The sequence below is a fragment of the Vulpes lagopus genome, chromosome 23 (assembly GCF_018345385.1).
Source record: "Vulpes lagopus strain Blue_001 chromosome 23, ASM1834538v1, whole genome shotgun sequence".
Lineage (NCBI taxonomy): Eukaryota > Metazoa > Chordata > Mammalia > Carnivora > Canidae > Vulpes > Vulpes lagopus.
The window spans coordinates 14,600,131-14,624,214 of record NC_054846.1 but is presented as its reverse complement, the minus strand read 5'-3'; the positions used below and the strand labels follow the sequence as shown (position 1 = coordinate 14,624,214).

Sequence of the window (24,084 nt, the reverse complement as noted above, 5' to 3'; positions counted from 1 at the left end):
TAAGAGGTAATTCCGAGAGGAAAAGAAGTTTGGAGACTATCTGGTGTTATTAAGTTGGTATTTGGAACATCTGTGAACCACTCTGATTAAATCTCAACAGGAAGAAGGGCAGAGAGCTGGAAAAAAAAACAATAAACCCCTTTCCCAACCTTCCACATTACTGACAAGTAATAAAGAGTCAGGTTGTTTGAATAATAAAGGTTCCTTGGGTGTTCTGCAATCCTAGAAAATACAGTGGCTAATTAGAGTGCAGACAGTATGTAGAGCCCATAATAAGCACTGACGTTGAACTGGATTTCTAGAGCATGCAGCAAAGAAAAGGTCCCTTCTCCCACATGAGTTGATATCAGGGATGTGGAGACAGAGAAGAACAGAAATAGAACATAACTAAAAATACTTTGCCTTTCATCTAATGACCTTAATTCACTAGTTAGGCCATCAATGTATGCTATAAAATATTTCCACTGACCTACCAGCACAGGAGATTTCTCACTCACCTTTCTGTCCCCACAAATGCTTGACATATAGTCAGTAATATTGGTGTCACAGAGCTCTTCCCAACAGGGACAGCTATCCGGTATATGGCATACATTAAATTTAGAAATGTCAGGGCTAACTAAAGATCAGTACCTGCCATGCTGTGGGTAGAAGACCCCACTCATCAGTTAAATAAACAAACTGCAGATCTGCAACATAATGGCAGCCGAAGCACAAGCTACGGATTTGCTGCTGTCAGATAATGCTGGTTCTGTGACAGTGAATGTGTCTCCACCAAAGAAGAATCTGACAGTGAAAGGCTTAAGCTTTGCGTGCCAGCCTCCAATCCCCGGAGGCCCATGCATGTACAGAGGGATCTTCCCCATCTGCCAACTTCCTCCAGCCGCCTAGAGCTCTTTTGGGATCACGACTCCATCCCCAGCGTGGATTCTGGGAGCAGACACTGCCACCTGTACAGCCACACACACCCAGCCCCTTCCCCTCATCTGAGAAATGTGTGGCTCATCTCAATCCCCACACTCATTTCTGGCCCAAAGTCGGCCTGTCCTGCTTCTGTTAAGTGGGCCCTGGACACCAGGTGGCTCTTGGAACTCAATAATCCTTGTGTCCATCCTGATGGCTTCCCTGCACCCCTACTGGGTGCCCCAACCCAAGCACCTGTTCCAGACGGTCTCCTTCTTGGCACATGCCCTCACCTCTCACCTCATAAGGTCATCAGCTATTGCAAGACTCAGAATTTTCTAGTGTGTCCTCTTCCTCTTCTTCCATCAAACAAACCCCTCGACTCATGCTTTTAGTTCCATGACTTTCCACTCTTATGGATCCCACTTGCATGTCTGTTTCCTCTCTCCTGGGGCTTTAATCATGCACCTTCACGAATGCTCAGATCTTCCCTCCCTTGAAAATGTCTGCAGGTGATCTTGCAGTCACTTGCTTCTGCCTGGTTTCTTACCTCACCTTTACCAATAAACATCCAGCACCAGTAGCTACTATCTACCCTTGTAAGCACAGTCATTTGGTACTAACTTTAGCCCTCTCCGGAAGCTGTTCTCTTAAAAAAAAAAAAAAAAAAAAAAATCACATCCCCTTTGCTCTTGCCAAGCATAACAACTTTTCCCCATTATGCTGCACCCCAATCCTGGGCTACATTTAAAGGCTCTTGTGAAAACCCCTTTCCTTGGACCTCCACATTCTCTTCTTTATCCTTGATCGTCCCTTATGCACTCCTGGCCTACTAATGAGGAGGAGCCAGCGCTCTTTTCCATATGATTATTTGCCTCCGCCTCAGGCCGGCAGAGGACGGAAGCACATCTGTTCCCAAGACAGCCACTGCTTCTTCAGGGTCCAGTTCTCTCTACCACTGGATTCAACTGCCTCTCACCAAACATGTTCTAAACAAGGGGTCAGCAAACTTCTTCAGGGAAGTGCCAGAGGCCAAATCCTTAAGGCTTTGTGGGCCACATATGGTCTCTGTCACACAGTTTCTGTTTTGGTTTATGAGATAATAACCACTGTTCGCTCAGGGGCTGCCAGAATGATCTTTAAAAGGCTCCAAACCTGCAGCCCCACTCTTGTCCCCACATGTCACACTGGACTTCTCTTCCTTCACCGTCAGGCACTCTTGGCTCAAAGGCCTGCCCTGGTTTGCTAGCGCCTCAGGAACTGCTGCCCCTTGGCTGACCTAGAAGTTGGGGGTACTTGACTGGACTGGACAACTGGGCAGTGGCCCTTGCCTGATTTCACCATGAAACGCTTGGTCAAGGGATCTGTAATTTCCACTTTCTTAACTCAATCAAACCCGTTATTAATAGCAATTTAGAATGAGTTAGCAGAAAAACAACTTTCGAACCTATGCTCCAAATAATTGAAGAGCCAAGTTCAACAAGAGCTTTTCTGGTTGGACCCTTTAAACACCAGTCTTCTGACAGGTCTTTAAAGATGAATGCTAATTTGCAAAATCACGTCTTGCCAACTTGACCTCTAGAGTGTTCCCTGTCAGTGTTATCGTAAGACTACTGCTAGCTCCATAGCTACTGCCGTTCTAAGCTTTGAAAATGTTCGCTGCAGCGGCTGACGATGTTCATTAATTAATGTTTGTTCCAAGGCGAGGCTGGTGTCTCCAGTCCAGCTAACAATGCTTCTATGGACTGTGTAGGAAGAGAGCTACTACAGCTTACTTTTGGATCCTCAGTTCTTGTTCTATATAAATTGTGTAACAGAATTATTAACTGTTACATAAACTCCCTCTTTACCTGCTTTTCGAACAACTCCATAGATGTTTATTCAGAATTGGGTACCCTTTGGGTTCTTAAAACTCTGGTGCTTATGAATTGTTTGGGTAAAGACGAGGAGCTCCAAGTTCACTCAACAAGCTCATTTATCAGCCTCAGCACCTGTAGCAGCTACCAACGTGGTTGATAAGTAAACCCTGTAATTTCAGACTGACATCTAAAGATGCTAGACTGAAAGGCAGGGGACTTGGTTCCTGGTCTCAGGGGTTGTGCAACCTGAGGTATGTCCCCTTACTAATCAGGGCCTAGACTTCCTCGTTTGCTAAAGGAGAGAGTTGAACCAGAAGTTGTCTGAGGTCTCTGCCAAGACTAAAATTCAGTGACTCTAGGCCAACATCATCAATCATAGCCAATAACATGGAAAACCATAAATTTAAAGATCAGATTTACAACTCCTCCAAAAGCTCAAACCACATCATGGAGCCTTCCTGGCTTCTTCTGGCCAACATGAGTTTCCCTCTTCTCTGCTCCCATCGTACTGTGTCTACAACAGAAGCACCCCCTTCTGCCTCGGATTAAAATACTGACACATGAGTCTAGTCCTCCCCAGGAGATGGCGAGCTCCGTGAGGGGCAGGATGGGGTCCTCCTTGTCCTACCACATGCACTGTATAGAGTTGCGCCCTACTGCATTTACTGGATTTGTGGCTCTCCTCCCCTATGACCCTTCCACAGCCTCATACTCCAGCCCTGCTTCAATCACACAGTCAGCTGTGCTTTCCTGCCATTTCCCACCCTCTGCTCCTACAAGTTATGTTCCTCCTTGGTCTAAAAACATATAGTCCATTGTCATTCCCAGCCTTGGCTCTCTACAGGTGTTGCCCACACCTCGGCCTCACCAAATCCTCTCCATTCTTTAAGGCTTTGGTACAGTTGTCTCTCCTCCATAAACTTTTCTAGATGGCTCCAGCCTTTGCTGAATGGCCACGATATTTTATGTGTAAAGAGTGGAGTTTCTGAAGAGAAGTCAATCCTAAAAGGTCAGGAATGAAAAACAGAGAGGCAACAGATGCCAAAGCAGTTTAGGGGGCTGAGGGTGGCTATTGTTTTGGTACTTAAAATACCAACCAGGCAAAGAGAAGGGAACTAACACCGAGGGCCTGCTACGTGCCAGGCACTGTGTATATTCTGCTCAAAAACCTTCAGAGGCAGGTATTGCCATTTTTGTTTTATAGTGAAGAAATGGAGGGTCAGGGAAGGGAACTTGTCCAAGGTCACTGCTGGTGAGGAGCCAAGTAAGGCAGTGAACTTGTGGCCAACTGGCTGCATTACTGCAGCATATACACACTGAAAAGGCTGAAAGTGAAGTTGGCACTGTACAGCGTGACCTTCTCTGAGCCAACAATGTTTTGGAATCATGTACCAGTGTACGTTTGTCCCCCTCCCACTCTCCACGGCCATGGGATGCTGCGGAGACAATGGCACACCTGCTGCCATGGGGTTCCACTTCTCTCTGGGACCTAGCCGGGCAGGGCCCGGTTGTCTGCCCAGGGTTCCTCATCCTCTCTCTCTCCTTCACTCCCTATACTTCAATCTGCTGCTTACTCTTCCCTTCTGCAAACTTTCCTTTCCTTTGGCTTCTGTGACACTCTGTCCTAGATTTCCTCCTCTCTGCCATTTCTTTTCCTCTGCCGTCTTCTCTGCCCACGCTTCTCACTTAGAGTCTAGAGGATCTCCAGCTCCTTCCTCAGCCACCCGATGAGGCCACACCCTCCTGGATTCTCTTCTGTTTCAACAACTTCAAGAACTATCTTTAAGCCCCTAAGTCCAAGTTCCACCTCTACTGGACTATGTATTTGTGTTCCCAGATATGTGATGCCCAGACTCACCTCAAGATTTTTACACGTGCTATTCCCTATCCTGGAACACTTTTACCTCTTGGATTTTGCCGGCCTAACCTTACTCATCCTTCCCTCAGGCCTTAGCTTAGTTGTTACCTTCTCCTTCTCAGAGCACCTGAGCTCACTGCTTTTAAATCACCAGCTTCTAGACTGTCAGCTCTGAGAGGAGAGACTACATCTGTTGTGCTGACTGGTCTTCCCCATGTTTAGCCCAGTGCTTTGCACAGAGCGGAGTCTAAATAAACATGTGCTGAATAATGAACAAATGAGAACTCTAGGATTGATACCTCCCAGATAGCTCTTGTCAGCGGTAGATCATATATCTGCCTGCCTCCTGGGTATCCCCACGAGGGGGATGTCTGTCCTACAGGCAGCCCAACTCAGCACGTCCAAAATGGAACATGGCATCCTGCCCCACCCCGTCCCTGTGAACTTATTCCTCCCCCTCTACCTCTTGCTAGACTGAAAAACGCTGCCCTTCATTTCACTCCACTGTCCAAGTAAGAACTGGAAGTTGTGCAATGTGAGATAATTGCTCCCCATTTACCTCGGCTCAGGCCCTTGGCATTTCTCACTGGCACTCCAGCAACAGGCTCCTTGCTTCTAGTCTGTTCCTCCAACTCCACTCCCTCAAAGTGACACTGGAGTGGACCGGAGATCTATGGCTTTGAGAGCTGCTGACAGAAGTGCATGGTGGCCTCTGTGGCTTTCTCCTGAGCTTTCTTGCTTGCCTCCTTGGCACCCCAGAGTTTCTGGGTTTCCTGATCCTATACACCTGCTTGCCTCTGAGTGTCCAATGGCTACTCTCTTGCCTGGAATGCCCTTGCCCCTCATCACCTGGCAGCTCCCACTAGTCTTCAGAGCCTACCTCCAGCATCCCCTTCTGAGGGAAACCTTGTTCACCTTCCGGCTTTGGGTCAGGCCCACTTTGTGTCCACTGAGGGCACCCTCTGCACCTCTGGCCTAACAGGATCACACTTAGGTGACTGCCTGTTTTCTTACAGGCCTATATGCCGCCCCTCCCCAACCCAGCTTGTATTCTCTTGTCTTACTCATCTTTAGGCCCACAGCTCCAGCGCAATACAAAGGACAGCACGGACAAAAATTTGAACAAATAAATGAAATTTCAGATACGATAGAGGACAGCTTTAGAATTTGGAATTCACAGGGGGTGTGTGTGTCTTGTCAGGAGATCCTGAGCGGCAAGAGGGAGAATAAAACACTGGCCCTGCCCTACTTCAACTGTTTCTGGATACAGAGTTCATCATAAAGGAAGAAAGAATTCCCAGACCCCACTCACCTCTCATTGACAGCAAGGTTCTGTTGCTTTAAAAAACCCAGAAAATTGTTGAGGATCCAACTAGTTACTTTTTTTGGCTCTGCCCTAGTTTCTTTTATCACATTCTGGAAGAACTCCAGTAGGCCAACTTCATTCTGTTAAGAAAAAAAAAAAAAAAAAAATATATATACACACACACACACACACACACACACACACACCAAAAAATGAAAGCTCAGCATTCTGAAGGCAAATCTGAAACCATCACCCTCTGCCTCCTCTGGGACATCTACTTGAACTTTCTTAAACACAAATGGCACCAGGAGATTCTGATCACTTTCAGTAAACAGCAAGTATTCAACTTCTACTACTGTCACTGTGCATTTTTCTAATCTAGCATTTTCTCACAGGAATGAACATATTTCAGAGAAGCTGGCTTGCTGAACCAGAGAAGGGTGATGCCCACTCTCACCCAAACTCACCAGCCCTCTCACTGTCAGCCTTGTGTGCCCTACGACCTTTACCCTCGAGCTGCATCCTTTATCCTCTGGCCCACGATGTTTGGCCTGAGTTGACTGTCCTTTCTCATTGCAGGTCTCTCCTCTGCTGGAAGTCCCCGGGATTGCGAGAGTAAGAAGGCAGGAGAGGAAGCAAATCAAGAAGGAAAAGAGAATATTCTATTTCTAAAAAAAATCAAAAGTGGATCATAACTGTATTTATCTTCACATCATCCCAAGAAATGATAGAAATGGTTTTCAAATGTTTTCAAAATGAGAAAAAACTCAGGCACATGTGATCCACTCAGACCACACGACCAATGGAGGCAGCAGTGGCTTCCAGGTCTTCTGAGCCAACACAGCGTATCCCTGCCTATCCTCTTGCTCTGTGAAAACAGTCATCAAAGGGACTTGAAGAAGATTCTACTGTCTTCCCCTCTGAAGTGTCAGCTCTGGCAGGCGGGGTCACCCTGTCCTGTTCACTCTACAACTAGAGCTAAGTCAGTGCTGGGACATGGCAGCTATGTGGTAAGTACCTGTGAATGGAATCGATGCCTGCCATTGCCATGTGCATTTTTAAGAAAATCACAAGTGAATGCTCCTTCTGTATCATGCCATGTTCACCTTTAAATATCAGAACTGCCACAATCATGCCTAAGAGTAACCCCAAGGCACTCATCAAGTGCCTTAACTACTATGGCACTTAACTGCCAGCTCATTTCAGTTTGGCAGAACCAAAAAATTTGGCTAAGTCCATCCTTTGTTTTCCAATAAGAAAAATGAAAACATGTGCTTCTCACATATAAGAAGCCAAAACTTCCAAATGCAGAGGGAACACATGCTTAGTAGATTTCCCTTACCTGCTGCAATTCAAACCAAACCATGCTTTCTTTGAAATAATCTTTTTAACTTTATACTATGGGTAAGGCTCTCACCCTTGCCCCTTTCAGAAAACCTTCGTTAAGCAAAGGAACTTTTGGAAAAATAAGATACTGGGAAGAAGCAAGACATACTAACAAAAGTGCTCTGAAAGTTCAGCTGTTATAGATGCTGTAAAATACACAAAGGCATACGGTTGCTAAATTCCATAATAAAAAATAATCTACGTGCCCTTTGTAACAGATAAATTCTCTGGTGACAAGCCTACTGAATAATCCCATAATCATCTCTTGAATCTCTTTTCAAGCCAACGTTACTATTCTGCTCATGCTAAACCAGGGCAAAGGCCACCTCAGCAGCCAAGGCTTGACTGCAGATAAAGGCAAATGCAGGCAGAACGAAGAGGTTCTGCTTAACTTATGGAAAAGTATTCAAACTTCCGCAAACCTCTGGGGAAGGAGAAAACCGCTATCCGGCCCAAATCAGACAAGCAGAAGTCCCTTTGTTCTAACCCAGACAGGCTGGCCCACTGGTGAAAAGAGCTGTCAGAACGAGAACTCTTTGCTTTGCCAAGGGAAGGTTTTCTAAATCCACCCAGAAATATTGCGCTTGAACTCCCAGGCTTGGCTGAGTTGCTGGGACGTGATGAATATCTATTCTCCTACCCTTGGGTGGTTTTTTTATTGGATGGATAACATGGCAAGTCAGATTTCTGTTTGTCTTTTTGTGTCAGGGCTGTGATGAAGCCTCTCCGAGCTGGAACTGTTCTTCACTGGGGGATGCACGGTTTCAGCACGCAACTGCAAGCGCACAGGAGCATCTGCGATGGGGATGGGGTGAGCTGCGAGCAGCAGGGCTGCAGACGGCCGAGCCGCTGCCGACCAGAGCATGACGGATCAATACAAAGTCATGCTTCGGCTGCCCGCTCTGGCTCTTTAGATCAGAACCCCACGTTTCAAGGAAAAAACCCCACAGCATTCTAGATAGGGTTTTCTTAGTTTTTCTATGAGATCAGCAACTGCTAATAACCTCGGCACAAATATCACAAGTCCCTGGTGAACATGGCAGTGTTTTCTCAGGAAAACACTGGGCTGGTGACTCCCTTACCTAAAAACCATAATAAGAGCGACGCAAGAAGGCCACCGCATCAGGGAACCCCTAGCTTCCTTCTCAAAGGCAACAACATGCAAGTGTCTGGCTCAGCACTAACCTATCCTACGTCAGACAGAGCTGACACCATAGCTACACAGCGCCTCAAGTCGCCCGGCCAAATGTCACACTAATTGTTCCTTCAGCCACAGCTAACACAGCAGTGACAACTGGGCCCGTCCTTGGTGTCACACTGGACACCCTATACAGCTCTATGACCGGGAAGCGTCCTTTTCACATTTTAATCAAATTTCCCCGGAGCATTCAATTACACCAGAGCCAATGCCAGGACAGCCCCTTAGACGCTAATAAGAACCCTCCGCTGCAAATGGATCTGTCAGTCGGTCAGTGCAGGTGTGAGGCGAGGCACAGGGATCACCTCACTTCGCGGCCTGGTCTGGGAAGGAACCCCGATCTACCCTTGCATCAGTTCCCAGAAGCAGTATCTTTTCGCATTCTACTGTCTTTTTGTAAAGCTGTCTTTTAAGTTCTACCCTCGGGGATGACAAAACGTCGGAAGACTAGGAGTTGGAATAGGATGAAGGCTGATTTCTCAACCACCATTCCCGTTCTAAGTCCCACGCCCTTTGAACCTGATGAGAGGGCAGAAATTAGCTGGACTATATTTAGAAGGAGAATGAAACCTGAGAGAGACAGCTGCCCAGTGGCAGCCCCAGAGAAGAAAAAGCCCACAAAGTACAAGTTGAGGAACAGCTGATTATGCGGCAGGGAGTGACCTGGCAGCTAAAGGAACCCCAGATTAGCAATCCGGGGCTAGTTAAAAAGCTTTCAGGACTATTTCCAGAATGGCCCTTAGACACAGAGAAGGGCAGCCAGCCCTAGCGGGGAGCTTCACGTGGCTGCTGCTCCTGCTGATGCTACCAACACTTTTTAACAACAACAATAATAGGTGCGGGGCACTGTTCTAAGTGGTCTCTATATTCACTCATTTTATTCCTAATGACAACTATTAATGGATACTAGTAGAACTCTCTCTTACAGATGAGGACACCGAGGCATTAACTTGCTTGAAGTTACACAGCAAGAAAGCAGCAGAACGGAGATCTGAACCTCTGTGGTCTGTGCTCTTAATCTCCATGTTACACTGCCTCTGCTGAAAAAATATCATGTTCCTGCCTTCCCGGGGACTGAGACTGAGCACCTACCAGTGCCAGGCACAATGTGAAGCAACTAGCTCATTAGAAGAATGCACTTTCCCACCACTCCCATTATTTTATTTGGTACCTGCCAGCTGTTCAAAGGTTCTTCACATATTAAAAATGTTGCAGAGGCCCTTAGCAATTAACTTACAAATTAGGAGAAAATGGCAGGTTCTCTTTCTCCCTCTGCCAACATACACCTATACCACCTGGCACACTCTACTGTGGCAGGACACACACCTGCTCCCAGATCAGGAAGGCGGTGCGCGCACGCACACACACCCTCACCCTCTGCCCCAAGCTGTACAGAGCTCCTGGGGGACAGGAGGGTGGCCAGAGTTCCCTGGGGTCTCTTCTGCATCCCCTCCACACCTTCTCCTCACAGAAGTTACAGTGAGTACGCCTCAAACAAGACACTGCCCAATTCTGAGGCACCTTCTGACGTTAGAAGACCACTCCCATAATTGCTCACATAGTTCTGGTACCAAGCATACTGCATCTTACTGCCTACTAACTTTTCTGATCTGGGGACTTTGTGCACCAGTTTATACCTAACTGGGCAGACCACTCCTGTGGTGGGAGCAGCTGACTGCACGGCAGACCCTGCCTCTGTGGACTGAACGACTGTGGCTTCAACTAGGTGAGGGGCTCACAGGTCATGACATCTCATCCTGTGGAGGTACAGATAGGAACTATCTGGCACCTGGCAGGGGTGCCGGGGTGAGCAGCGACTGAGCATTTCTGCCAACACTGTAAGAAAGCCCAGCGTCTGTATCGGTGGGGACACTGTGGTTCCCTCTTAATTCCTATGGATTTGGTCATGCTTACAAAGTGAGAAAAACAGAATGCAGACCCACCACCTTGTGAAAAGTGGCCCTAAAAATAACATTGAATGCTAGTGTTGGGATGGAAATGGAAATTAGACTGTGTGTGGCAGTTCTAGGGAAAGAAAGCAGAAGTTATGGCAAGATTAAGGACTGACACATTCAGTAGGGTGGAGGCTTGGATCGATGATATGAATGAGCCTTCCCTCTGCTTTTCATGGAAACAAGAAATAGCTGTGGAAATCTTACAGTGGGGGAGGGGTGGGAAGAAAGACTCATCCAGTGGAGTCGTCAGTGGGGGAAAAACTAAAGGTAGTTAATTGGTGGTGTGAGACTAGGATAGGAAACCTTACTTTCACTGGAGTATGTCAGAATCCTGAGCCATCATGGCCACTTTGAAGCTTATGGAAATCTGGAGAAGTTTGGAAATCGACCCAGAAACACCAATTCTCTAATCGGTCTCAGAAAATACACAACTAGAAAAGTCTACAGTCCTATTTTGGTCCTGGGTCATGTTCCCAGTGGGCCTGGAAGCCTAAAATCTGAGCAAAACTCTGGTCCCAAGAATTTCACTTGTGCTTTGTTCCTAGCAAAGTTGGGAAGTATACGTCTGAGTTTAACTCAGGATAATGGTTCCACTCAGAGAGGGTTCACACCTACGTTTGGCTTCGACTTATGTGAAAATGAGTTTACATTCTCCGAGATACATGAGCTCTAGGCAGGATGAGCAGAATCCAATTTGGCAATAAGACTTTCTTTGGATAAACAAAATCCAAATAATTCAAGTAATAAAAGTTGACAGCAGACTGGCGTAATTAGAAAACCATATCTTCAAGAATGGGCCACAGATAGTATGCTGTCAAGAAATCAATTCTGATCATAATCACATTTTCAATGTGCCTAAAGCCACCATTGTCGAATGGGCCCCACAAAGAGGAAACCTGTGTTGGTCAACAGCAGCTTTCTGGATGCTGTTAAAAATAGCAACAAAGGTTCCAGGTAGTGTTTGCTCATTTGTTCCAAGATCTGACTGAAACCTGAAATAGTGTATTTTAATTGTCCCCAAAAGGAAATCATTTCATAAATAGGAAACCCAGCTCTAGGACAGATGAAGAGAGTCCCTGTGAATCCCCAAGGCTGGGCACTCAGGACTTCACTCCTCCCTGCACTTTTGCTCCAATGGGCAGGTCCCTGAGGGGGTCAAATGAATCTGAGTTCAAAGGATCCTCATCTCTGAAAGTCCTCTGTCACTTGCATCTGAAATAAATGAATTGTTGGTTTTTCAGGAGTAAAGTTAGAAGATGCATCTTTTTTTTTTTTTTTTTGAAGATGCATCTTTTATTCAGTTTTACCAGAACAAAATATCGGTTATGTTTCTACTGCACAAAGTAACTATAAAAGCACCCGTAAGCTGGCAAACACTGGGTGCAATTTTATAAAACGAAGAATAAAATCAATTTCGAAAATTACATGGAGCTGAAATATGGTGAGCGACGATGCTGACCAAATGGATTTTCCTTCAGCAGTAGTTAGAAGGCCAGGGCTGCGCTCCTCAGTACACCTAAACAGTCTAAAACTGGTCACTATAGTTCCAGATGCCTTTTTAAACTATTAGTTTTAAAGTACTATTACCTACTGGCATACAGATATTTATCATGGGAAATTATTTTATAGACAGTTGATCCAAAAAGAAAACCAAGCCATATCTCGGCTACTAGAAACTCAAAGCAAAACTCTTTGGAAAACAACCCATTTAACAATCAACCCTAGTCATATTTTTCCTGCCTCTCTGTCCCTGGAGACATCTTACCCTTTTTCATGGTGTCAGAAACAAAGGATTATGACTTCAAATGGAGAAAAAGCACCTGAAGAAAATGAAGTTGCTGAAATAAGACTACACATCTTGAGGTTGAATACAAGGACAGACAGACATGTATGGCAGCACGGGCCACTAATCTAGAGGTTCACAATCACATTTTCCTACAGTCTCACTGGGGCCATGCTGGAGTTTTCTTAAAAGTTCGCTTGCACAGCTCTCAATGTGTTAGCGGCTATTTGGGGCCAGTGCTCTTGTCCCCGGCAACTTATTCCAGGGAGTCTGCTTGGCTGTATTTAGATTCAGTGAAGATTCTGCTGTGTCACTCATCTTCAGGGGAAGTGAATCATTCCCTTCCCTCTTTCAGCTGGGGAGGATAACAGTGCCAGTTACTTTTGCAGAGCCCTCCCGGCTCCCAGGTGTCAGAGGTGAGATCTGAAATCAAGACTGTCTCTCTCTCTGTGTTTCAACCCATTGCCCTGCAGGGCTACTTGGGAGAGTTAAAAGCGACATGGAAAAGATAAAGCTCTTTAACCTGAAAACAGCACAGGGAGCCGTGGTGAGTACAGCAGGCCCTCAAGAAACACTGAATTGGGAATGCTACGCCATTCCTCCGCTGAAATCTTGATCAGACTCACATCTTTCCATCTACTGAATTCGTACACGGCCAGCCGCCCTGCGAGCTCATACCTGGTCCTTACCGTGTGCCCACCGTGTACGGGACTGCGTGACATGAGGCAACAGGCAAAATCATCCCACAAACCTCACCAACCCCCCCCCGCCCATTCTGCCCTCTGTGGAGACCTTTTCAATGATTCATTCAGAAGGAGCCAAGAACCTGAGGCAGCAAGTTTGAGAAGGAAAATAAAGTTGCAGAGGAGAGCTGACATCTCTTTTTTGTGACTTAAATTTTCTACTTGGAAAATGGATAGAATTTCTGTTTTTCATTGGAGTTGATGGATTCTCACTAAATTTAGGAGAGTGCACTACTTCTTTATTTATGAGGCAGTCTGACATCTTAAAAACCAAGGAGAGTGGTCAGAAGTTTTAAATGAACCAATGGTCTGTGACTGTTTCACGAAGCATTAGTGGGACTGTATGAAACATTAGAATTAACAAAAGTAAAAACTCTATTTTCTCTGTCAAGTGATCTAAAATAGCAATGAACTTGAACCATCATTGCTGTTTGGAATTGTGGCACATTACATGTGTGGGCAGGCAGCAGACCTTGGACATGTAAATAAAGCGTGGGCCCTGAAGTCACTGCAGACCACTGAACCTGGCCCCCCAGAGGCTTGGCTAAGTTACTCAATGTCTTACACTCTACCGCAGTTTGTTTCCTTATCCATAAAATGGGGACAACAACAATATTTATCAGAGCGCTGTTGTAAAGGTAAATTAAAAAGTGACCTGTGGGGTGTCTGGGTGGCTCAGTTGGTTCAGTATGTGACTCTTGATTTCAGAGTGGTTGAGAGTTCAAGCTCCCCCCCCCCCCCCCCAATTAGGCTCCATGCTGGGCCTGGAGCCTACTTCACAACAAAGTGACCTGCTATAAACTGCAGAACCTGCTGTCAGGGAGCAGTGATTTTCTTGTCCTGCTTAAGCAAATGACTACAATTTGTTTGCATTCTGAGTCAGGTAAGGCAGATACCTGTGGGGATATCTCTTCCTAAGACATCACCCTGGGATTATCTGCTAAGAAAAATGCACATGCATATCATCTACATCATTCTCATAATTACTCTTGGGATATACTGACTCAGAGAAGGACTTGCTATGCTATTAGAATCTCTCATTTTTCAGGATCCTAATACCTGGATCTCAGTTTCTACATTTCTATTCCTTAATCCTTATAAATGAGGTCAGCAATCAAGGCAATTTGACATAAGAAAGGGAAGCAAGGTGAACTAAATAGGTTGAAGTTTCAGGTGGAGCAACATACTTTTAATGTGACTGGAGGAAAAAACAGTACTACAGGTTTTCTGTTGGGAGGGGACTGTCAGGAGGGTTTAAGAGAGAAAACCAGGATGTAGACTGGATTTAATATCATAAAAGGACCAGTTCAGAAAACAAGAGTCAGAGAGGCCAAGTGACTTGCATCTGGACACAGTACAGAGGGATGGTTAAAGTGGTGATCCAGGTCCTTCTCACCCAGAGTTCAGTGAGACTGGTATCATCCCATGATTTGCTAGGGAGTCAAGAGCAGTTTATGGATCTGACCTTTAGAAACAAGGATGCTTTTATCAGAAATGCTGGTGCTTCTAGGACTTTCATGAGTATTGTAACAGTATCATTTGTCCATTCACTGAATGCCTACTATGTACCAGACACTGTTGTAGATGCTAAAATATTAGAGTTCTGTAAATATCAAGCATAAATCATAAGCCAGTGCTTACCACATAGTAAAATGATCAGATAAATTAAAGACTAGAGTTAAATTCTGAAGTGTTTCTTATTTGTGGGTGAGGCATGTGTGTGAGGGTGGATATGTGCTTAAATGCTTAACTGAATAAGCAATCTGAAGGTACAGAGCATGGAATCAAGGCTCTGCAAAGCACACCTCCACCACTATTTATTTAATGAATACTCCTGGGCACTCTTTAAATTGAAAGATGGTTCATTAGATTTGTGCATCTGCCCTTCTCAGCAATCTGTTGTGTTTCTGATGAAGGCAGGAAAAAACCTGAATATATCATTTTCAGGTCTCAGTAACTCAGCTTTCAATGATTACAAAGTCGTAAAGAGCTGAGGATGCCCACTTTCAGGAAAACAATTTGTCTGAATCACTCTCTTTCCACTGCTATTAAATTGTCTTTCCACTCATCCTTGAAAATCCAAGTACTAGCCCTTTAAAACACACACACACACACACACACACACGCATTTTTTTGTACCTAATGCATTACCTGCAAGCTATAAAAATAGGCATATTTTTTAAGATATTAAAAGGTAAGTCCCTTCAAAACTGACTCAAAAATCACCTCCTTCTTTTAGTTTTTCCCTTTCATCCCAATCAAGGTAATCACTGCCTCTCTGGGTTCCCATCACACATTATGCATCTATCTCTTGCAATCTGACCCAGGGGCTGGTTAGCTGCATCATGTGTGTCTATGTATATAAATAAACTCTTGGAAAGCAAAGAAACTTTTTTTCCCCCAAATCTTCGTCCCTGAGTACCTGCTACATAGGAGATGCAAAATAAAAGTCGTGGACTGAACAGATGAAAGACAGGTTCCCCTCAACAGGACCTTAAACCATGACCCACTCATGGGGTACCCTCGGCAAACATTTATGCAAGGCCTCCTGTGAAGGACACGTGAGGATGCCTGGGACACAAACACGAGCATGAGAATGTCCTTGCCCTCAGAGGACTGGCTTTCCTTGAGGAGACAGATGCTCCCCACCATCACTCATATGCTTGTCGGAGGCCAAATATGACAGTGCTAGAGATATGCTCTCTGAAGGGAGCATATGTTTACAGACAGTGCCTTGGAGAGAAATAGCCATATTCTTGAGAGGAGTTGCTCAAAGGTCTGTTTGCCTCTCTTGTGAAGAAAGTTAATATACAAAGAAGAGCTTTAAACATCATATTTAGTGGATTCTTTTCTGAAATCACAGTCATGAGCAAAGAAATGGCCAAGAAACCTGGGTTTTCTTCACTTGCTGTCTCTGTTCACCTGGTGGAAGGCCAAATGAAGGCAAGTAAGTCACAATTTGGAAGCTAAGTCCCAGCAGGCTCTGTCCCAGGCCCTCCAACCCCTGTGTAATCTGGCAGTTATCAAATGCAGGACTGGAATTTAGCATTGAGAATTCAGTTTGGGATTTATTTCCAGTGGGCTGGAAATTCATCAGATGTAGGGAAGATAGATAGGACGAAAACTCAGTTGGGTTAAATCAGCCTAGGGAAAATGCTGGAGTCGTAAGAGGCTTCAGGTTAAAAGGTGTTCTGTCCGAAATGATGACTGACTCGCACAGTCGAAGATTTGGTGTTAAGCGCTGCTGCTGTGCCAGCCCATGCTGAGGGACAGCGAGCTAGAGGGTGACACAGTGCTTGCCTGCCAAGTGCTGAACAAGTCACACTAAGAAAGGATTAAAATCTAGCCATGTAACCATCAGACAGATATGACTAGGTGTGACGGCAGCCCATAGGAAGCAGTATGAAAACACATCTGCGCGTGCCTCATCATTACTGGTAGGAAAAGAGGAGTTTTCACAGGACACTCTCTGAAGAGTTTTCCCATTAGCTGATTTATAAAGAGAAAATCTTTCATTCTACAAATATTTGCTTGCTGACCGTGGACCAGCAATGGCAGGGCTGCTGTCACTGAAGTATATCAGTATGTACGTTCTCACATCCCTATACAGTCATTATTAATCAATTAAAATACAAAAATCCAGAGTGTGCACAGACTCTGCTGCTCCAGAAGATAAGTGCGACATTCACCCAATCCCTGAAACAGGCAGCAGCAAAACTTTCTACTTCCTCCCTAACAGACAAGCAGAAGACAACTGTGACAAAACCCTACCCTCACTGATGCTGCAGCACTTTAAAGTTGCCATGACAAAGAGAACTGCAAAGCCCTGAGCAGCTTTGAAAAGAATGGAAAATCCCTAAGCAGGTCTCAGTGGTGTCAGATTCTCTAACGGCCCCTTAAGATGCATCCTCAAGCCTCAAAGGACCGGTACTTTTAGTCAGAGTTTTCAACATTTTGTGCGGAATAAATGTTTTTCTTCTACAGTTGGAGAAACAGCTGGCTGGCTTTTGAGAACCGAACTTCCTGCCAGACCCTGTCATGGTTCAATACTGCTAGACATCTAGAAGCCCTATACATTGATTTTCTCTTGTCCTGCAGACACATGGGAAAACATTCATCCATAGCATTTGGACTGTCTTCCAGAAGCCTCCATGGCTGCTGTGAACAGCTGTTCACTTCTGCACACAAGAAATGACTGACATGAGACTCTGCTTCATGTTCTGGTTTCATGAGGAGTATTTACCATAAAGGGTAGTGAGCAAAGGTTATCACAGCTGCTGCTTCTCTGAAACATCTATAGTACAACCTGAAGCAGCTGCCTTCTCTACTCAGAGCTCACGTGGAGCAGTACCCAAACTGCTGAGCTGGGGCTGTCCGAGCCTCTGATCAATACCTACCAGTATGGTGAAGCTGTGTTCTGGTAGCATCCCATACTGTTGAACGAGCTGCTCCCGGGTCTCACTGGGGAGCTCAGGGAGCTGCTCCCGAATCCTGTCAATGTTGATCACTTGCTGTGGGTCTGCGCCAGGAGGCAAAGACGCAGTGTCATAGAGCAGCAAGGGAGGCAGGTTGGGTTCGGGCATAAACCTAGGCAGAGAGGGAATATGGTGTATGACTCAGAAGAATTAGGTTTAATAGGAAAAAAACAAAACAAAACAAAACCCTATCCTTGATATGAAAGTTTTGTCTCTAGATGTCACATTAAAATTCCAAATATTTTCTGGGGCGCCTGGGTGGCTCAGCTGGTTAAGTGTCTGACTTGGGCTTAGGTCATGATCTCAGGGTCCTAGGACTGAGCTCCGTGTTAGACTCCCTACTCAACAGGGAGTTTGCTTGTCCCTCTCCTTCTACCACCCCCCACCCACACTCATGCTTGCTCATGCACTCTCTCTCAATAAATAAAATCTAAAAAATAAAAATATAAGAAAGTCCAAATATTTTCTAATGTCCCAGAATATCAATTCTTCCTGTTTCTCAGGAATGAGTCTTTGTACAAGTGTACACAGCAGGTCAGGCGATCGATCACCAGACCTGCCCCTCTCTGTGCTTATAAACTATGGTGAGTGAAAAAGGTATAACACAGGGTTGATGCTACACTGTGATTTATAACCGTGGATAAAGTATATATTCACAAAGACATAGGCTGGGAAAATTAGGATCAAATGAGAACAATTTACTTATTAGGTAGAAAAATGACTTTTCCCCATTTAAAAAATCTTACCATTCTTAGCAGTATTTGTGAAAATAAATGAAAAGTCAAAGAAAATGAAAACTTTCTTTCTTGAGAAGTGGAATAAATAGATTTTGCCTTAAAACTATAGAGTCAAAGAGGGAAGGATGAGTAAGTGGAGCACAGGGGCTTTTTAAGACAGGGATACTACTGCCTATGACACTGTAATGGAAGATGCATGTCATCATCCATTTGGTCAAAACTTCCAGAATGTACAACATAAAGGGTGAGCCCTGATGTAAATTATGGACTTTAGTCAATAATAAAATCTCAATTTTAGTTCGATTGTAACAAATGTACCACACTCTTTGTGGCATGTTTGTGATATACGCATTTAGTTTGAGTTTTCAACATTTCTTGGGTAATAAATGCAAATCACACAGCAGTGCAAGATGTTATTAGGGGTGCTGTCGGGGGAGGTGCAGCATCTGGTATATACCACGGAGTACATGGGAACTCTCTGCTGTCCCACTGCATGTAACGACTTTCCCTCTGCTCCATTCCAGCATCTAACATTTCCTTTCCACTTCTACTTGTCAAAGGGCTTATGCAAAAGCAGGATAATGCAGAACAAATGGTAGCACCAAGGTGAGAGATCAGATGTACAAACAACCCAACATCTCAATTCCGAATCTGTGCTGTGAATCAGTCTGACTTCTGAGGGCATGAGAACACCAAAGGGAGGGTCACCAAAGGGAGGGTTCCTGAATCCTGCCTATTTATTCCATGCTGAGTAAGAAAGCAGCATAAAAGGAGTAGGGGGGCAACACTGGAGACCAAAGATGTTCTTGGGAAGAACAAACTGAACCTAGAATATTATAGTGATTAAAAGAGTCTTGACTTTGACACTCAAGAGGAGCCCTTCAAGGGAGGTTCACACTAAGGATTTAGAAGCTTCTTTCCTACATCACAATGCTACATTTGTTCCTCAGTGACAGCAAGAGCTGTGCTTTGCAAAGGAACCTGAACCGTGGGCTAATCTCAACAACTTTGTTGCTTACAACTTCAGTCTTTACAATCTGCAAAACTCAATGGGGAACAAACAAAAGGCTTAATTTACTTTAAGCCTATTCTTATTATTTGCTTTACTTCTAGATCTCATAGTAAGTCCAACTTGTTTAATTTATTGATTAAATAGTATCACCCGAGGTGTGAAGGGAAATGGCATTAACATGTGCATCTCTTTTTTCTTTCCTCTCAAGGATCTTTAGTGTGTTACCGAATTTGTAACTGAATATAAATATTCTAGGCCCCTTCTTAGCTCAATTATAACAACTCTCATGCAGGAGTGAGTCAACAATGTCTTCCAACAGCTGAAGGCACTCTGAAGTTACCAAACCAAGAAAACATTCTTTCTCTCAGGATACATGTAAAATAGGAAGTCTAGGCTTTCCGTCATGCAACAATACAAACAGAAAGTGGTTTCTAAACACTATCCAAGTCATTATGTTACTCTGCAAGTGGATTTGAAATTTGCCCCAAACCCAAAAACATAATGGTATTTTGACAAGAGGAATAACCACCTGTAGTCTTGTTTTCCTTCTTTGTCCCTCATCGGGATGGTGCACCTATGATAGTTAAACAGGAAAACGTTAAGCAAACATAGCATGCAGCATTGCCCAGCATATGTGCAAAGGGAAGTTTCCCCTACCAATAAGGGACACAGGCAAATTCAAGCTCTTCGACCTTGGAGAGATATTCACATGACTACATCAAAAAATATTAATGCAAAAGAAATATTCAGAATGATTTTTTTTTTAAAAAAGAGAAGAAATTGCTTCAATGTTTCTGGCTTCTAACCAGCTCAAACTCTAGTCTTTTGAGCTTCTTTCAGTTTTCTGCTAAAAGCACAAAATCCTCAAAACTCAGAGTCAGAATATTAGAGTCAAAGTTATCAAAACAAACATAAAAGGGTAACTCTATAACCACCTCTATGCTTTCTTTACCTCTAGCTTGAACTGGTAGAGCTTAAGTCTGATAGAATTTAAGGAAGTAAAAATTCTGGCCACAACGTGGTAAACTGGAAGCTATACTGGAAGTATTTATGCACAAGTCTAGTTCGGTTTTAACCTCTTACCAGCCCTTCAGGGTATAATATCCTGCGGCGTACAGTATTTTCTTCACTGTACTAGTGAGGAAAGCTTTAGTGCAGAGGAGTGAGGTACTTGCTTCAAGGTCACGTGGCGGGTGTGAGGCAAACCCAAACTGGAGCCCCACCCACCTGTGTGCAAGACGCTTGTCAATGCAAACTCACCCCAGCTTGCAGTCAAATGAGCGAGTTTCATTCAGAATTTCACGTCCGTTCTCAAGTTCGTTGATTTGTCTCTCAATTTCAGAGTCTAAGACAAACAATAATTTTGGATCATATTTTGATTTCTTTCATCCAATCAAGCAATAATTAGAACTCTTTCTCAATCTTTAAATAAAAAAAAAAAACAACAAGAAAAAAAAGAGTTGTTTATAACAATCCTTCCTTTATGTGCTATCTTCTCTTCTCACTGCTGTCATAGGACAATGGTACCGGAAAGGGCCTTTTAGGAAGCTCTGCTCCCTCACTTTCTGAGAAAGCTCAGATTCACAGTGACCCAGTCCAGTTTACAGCTCTTAGCAGCAGGAGGGCTAGGAAAATATCTAGGCCAACTAACTCCAGATATAGAGTTGCTGCCTATCAAGATTTCCTATCCAGGGATGAAGGATATACTTCAAGGGGTCTGGTACCTCCTGAAATTATAAACAAAATGTGAGTGTGTGCATTTGTACATTTTTTGGAGGCAGAGTCCAGAATTTTCGTAGGGATCTATGACCCCAAATGATTAAGAGCCACTGCTTTATGCCATGTTCCCTCATTACACAAAAAGGCACACTATGGTAATCAAAACACAGACACAACTGTTAAGCTGCTGAGAGCTGCTTTAGCCTCCCCCCAAAACTCCTCACCCCAGCATGTACCACCTTCCCTCACCCAAATCCATACTCTTTTATCCGAGCTTACAAGAAGTAGAAACACCAAAATGTGTCTTCCATCCCACCTCTCAACTCCAATGCTCTCTTTGATTGAAATCGGATAATGGCTACTAGGCATGATGTAGGGAGAAAAACAAGATAGAAAAATCATGGGCTTGGAGAATTAAGCCCATCATAGTAAATCTGTGGTTCTTCCTGTCTGAGTCAGGACACAGGAAGAATTCTGTCTTGGGGGGGGGGGTCCTCCTTCATAAATCATTAAGAATAAATTTACTTAAAATCTTGCTGCTTTTTTTATTTTTTAAAGGTTATCATCACCAGCTATTGGAATAATGAATTCCAGAATACTTACTAACCACAGGGTGAAGTGGAACTTTCTTCCATTTGTTCCAAGCTTCTACTTCACAAAACTGGGCTGTAAGGGTATCCTTGACCCAAATCTTTCATGGCTTCATAAGCATGGACCATATCTCCTTTTACAGACAGAAGAGTCCATCGTCTTTGGTCCATTTATAGGTGGAGACCTTCCCTTACACCCCTTTCCCTTATGTAAGTTATCCTCATGACCATGTTAGTGCCCTCTTCCTGAAAATTTGTAGACTCAAAGCATCTTCATTGAGGCTGATCATTGCAGGTTCGGGATAAGGTTTTATGTAAGACCAGAGAATCTTTTCTGCATTGTTTCCAATACTTTTCTCAACCGACCCAGCACTCTACTAAACACACAGCAATGCATTCAGCTGTCTTGTGCTCTGTGCATCCTTAAATGGTACACTTGAAACTCTATCCCATCCCTATATTCTCTCTTCCTCTCCAGACACTTTTGGTTTTAAAGAATATTTTTAGTCTTCTGAGATGTCTTCATAGTCAGCAATCTCTATGGGACTGCGTGGATGTTTATCTTGCTCAACTGTTCTATTTTAATTATTATATTTGTCAACACGTAAGTACCCCCAGCATGTACTCCAATAAGACCCAAACTCAAGGGGTGTCTAGATGGCTCAGTGGTTGAGTGTCTGACTTTGGCTCAGGTCGTGATCCCAGGGTCCAGGGATCAAGTCTGGCATCAGGCTTGAGTCCTGCTTCTCCCTCTGCCTTTGTCTCTGCTTTTCTCTCTGTGTCTCTCATGAGTAAATAAATAAAATCTTTAAAAAAAAAAAAAGACTCAAACTTGATGATATAGCACAAAGAATCTATTAGTAAAAACAGCAAAAAGCAGAAAAACATTCTAACCAATTAAGTCAAACTATGGCCAATCTATAATAAATAAACATGATTTGATAAAGTTCACACTGGTCAGAAAGAATGTGGTAAATGGAAAAATAGAGCTACAGCATTTTGTAGATCCTCCCATTAAGAGATGGAGCCTATTTCTCCTCACCTTGAATTTGCTCTAAATGCAATTCACTTTGAATAGAACGTGTTGGGAGAGACACTAGGAGAGTTCTAGAGCTCTGGACTCGAGAAGCCTTGAGGCCTCTGCCTTCATCCCCCTGGAATGCCCCTTGGCCAAACAAGAAGGCCCAGGGTAGGCAAGCAAATGAAGAAGGACAACGTGGAGAGAAACCTAGATGACCTCTAGCACCAAGGCCTCAACTTGTGAGTTAGGTCATCATCTTAGACCTTTTGTTTCCAGTTAAGCTACCAGCTTCCAAAGCACATGAATGAGTGGAGGCAGGATCTAATCAGTAGAACTGCAAAAGCTAAAATGGTTAACAAGCCACCCCAAGCCACTGAGGTATGGGGTGGCTTATTACAAAGCAATAGGTAACTGCTACAAAAAAGGATATTAAAAGTTAACAGCTGACATTCACCTATTGCTCTGGCCAAGAACCTGGCGCTGTTCAGATTCTTCACTTCAGTTCGAACACCCAAAGGCTCTCCAGGATGATGAACAGATATATTAGCATCCACTCTCAACTGGCCCTCTGGAAGAAGAGAAAAAAATACAACTCTTTAGAAATTCTTTGAGGCAACATGGTTTCTAGGCAAGCAATATCCACTTTCACTTGCTGTGGAATGTGGTCCCGAAGCACATGGCTGGTACTTCAGTCCACTTAAGAGAATTATAGTCCTACGGGATCTGAGATGTGAATATATGTGTGTGCTCATGTGTGTGCAGCTGCGCACATGCAGGAGAGAGGAGAAACCCTGGATATACCAGCTGGAGAAATCTAATTTCTTTTGTGCCAAATTAGAAAAACAACACTGTTAAAATGGAGAATTACTCTGTAGTTTTAGCCTGAGTTTTTATTCAGAGTGTCAGAGCTGAGCTGGGCGGGAAGGCATCAGAAATGATCATCGGATAACCCTACATAGCTCTCCAATGGAGAGTGGATTTCCAATAGTGATCCCAGGAGATCCATGAGAGTCCTTGAGAATTTGCAACTCAAGGGCAAGAGCCGGAAATCTGGGTTTGTCTCTTCCTCTTTCCTCTGGGTACTAAATTAATCTCTTCCTTCTACAAGCAGGACTCTGAATCCTTCCTGATTGCTGTAAGGATCTGCTGCTGCAAGACAGCGCTGTTATGAAGGGGTGAGTCTGTGGAAGAACTCAGAGGGGGCCACCCCCATTCTGGGAGGATCTTCTCTGACCCAGAAAGCCCCTTTAGATTAGGAACAATAACCCCTAAGGAGACAGGTGGCTTGTGGAGAGAACTAAGAGGCTCTTGAGAGGAGAGAGAAGCAAAATCCTAAAAGACAACTAAGGAGATGAAGATAAAAAACAATCACATTTACACCCCACAAAGTAAAGTTTAAATTCTCTATGCTCCGATTTCATTTACAATTTCCAAACGGAGCAGAAGGAGAAGACAAAATGTTGGACTTTTATTTTCCTAGGTGAGTTTTTACATTTAAAAAGAACCTGCCAAACCTAAGAGTTCTGACAGGCTGAATAAATT

The 24,084-nt window shown here is 44.1% G+C and overlaps 1 protein-coding gene across 1 annotated transcript in view; it reads right to left on the bottom strand.

Moving 5' to 3' along the window:
* Window positions 1-24,084, bottom strand: part of GATB (glutamyl-tRNA amidotransferase subunit B) — an 89,164-nt gene that overhangs the window by 20,752 nt on the left and 44,328 nt on the right. The window contains exons 6-10 of the mRNA XM_041739078.1: window positions 22,997-23,110; window positions 20,473-20,557; window positions 19,742-19,786; window positions 17,386-17,575; window positions 5,930-6,063 (exon numbers count right to left, since the gene is read on the bottom strand). Of these exons, the coding sequence (XP_041595012.1) occupies window positions 5,930-6,063; window positions 17,386-17,575; window positions 19,742-19,786; window positions 20,473-20,557; window positions 22,997-23,110 (568 nt within the window). The remainder of the gene's footprint in view (window positions 1-5,929; window positions 6,064-17,385; window positions 17,576-19,741; window positions 19,787-20,472; window positions 20,558-22,996; window positions 23,111-24,084) is intronic.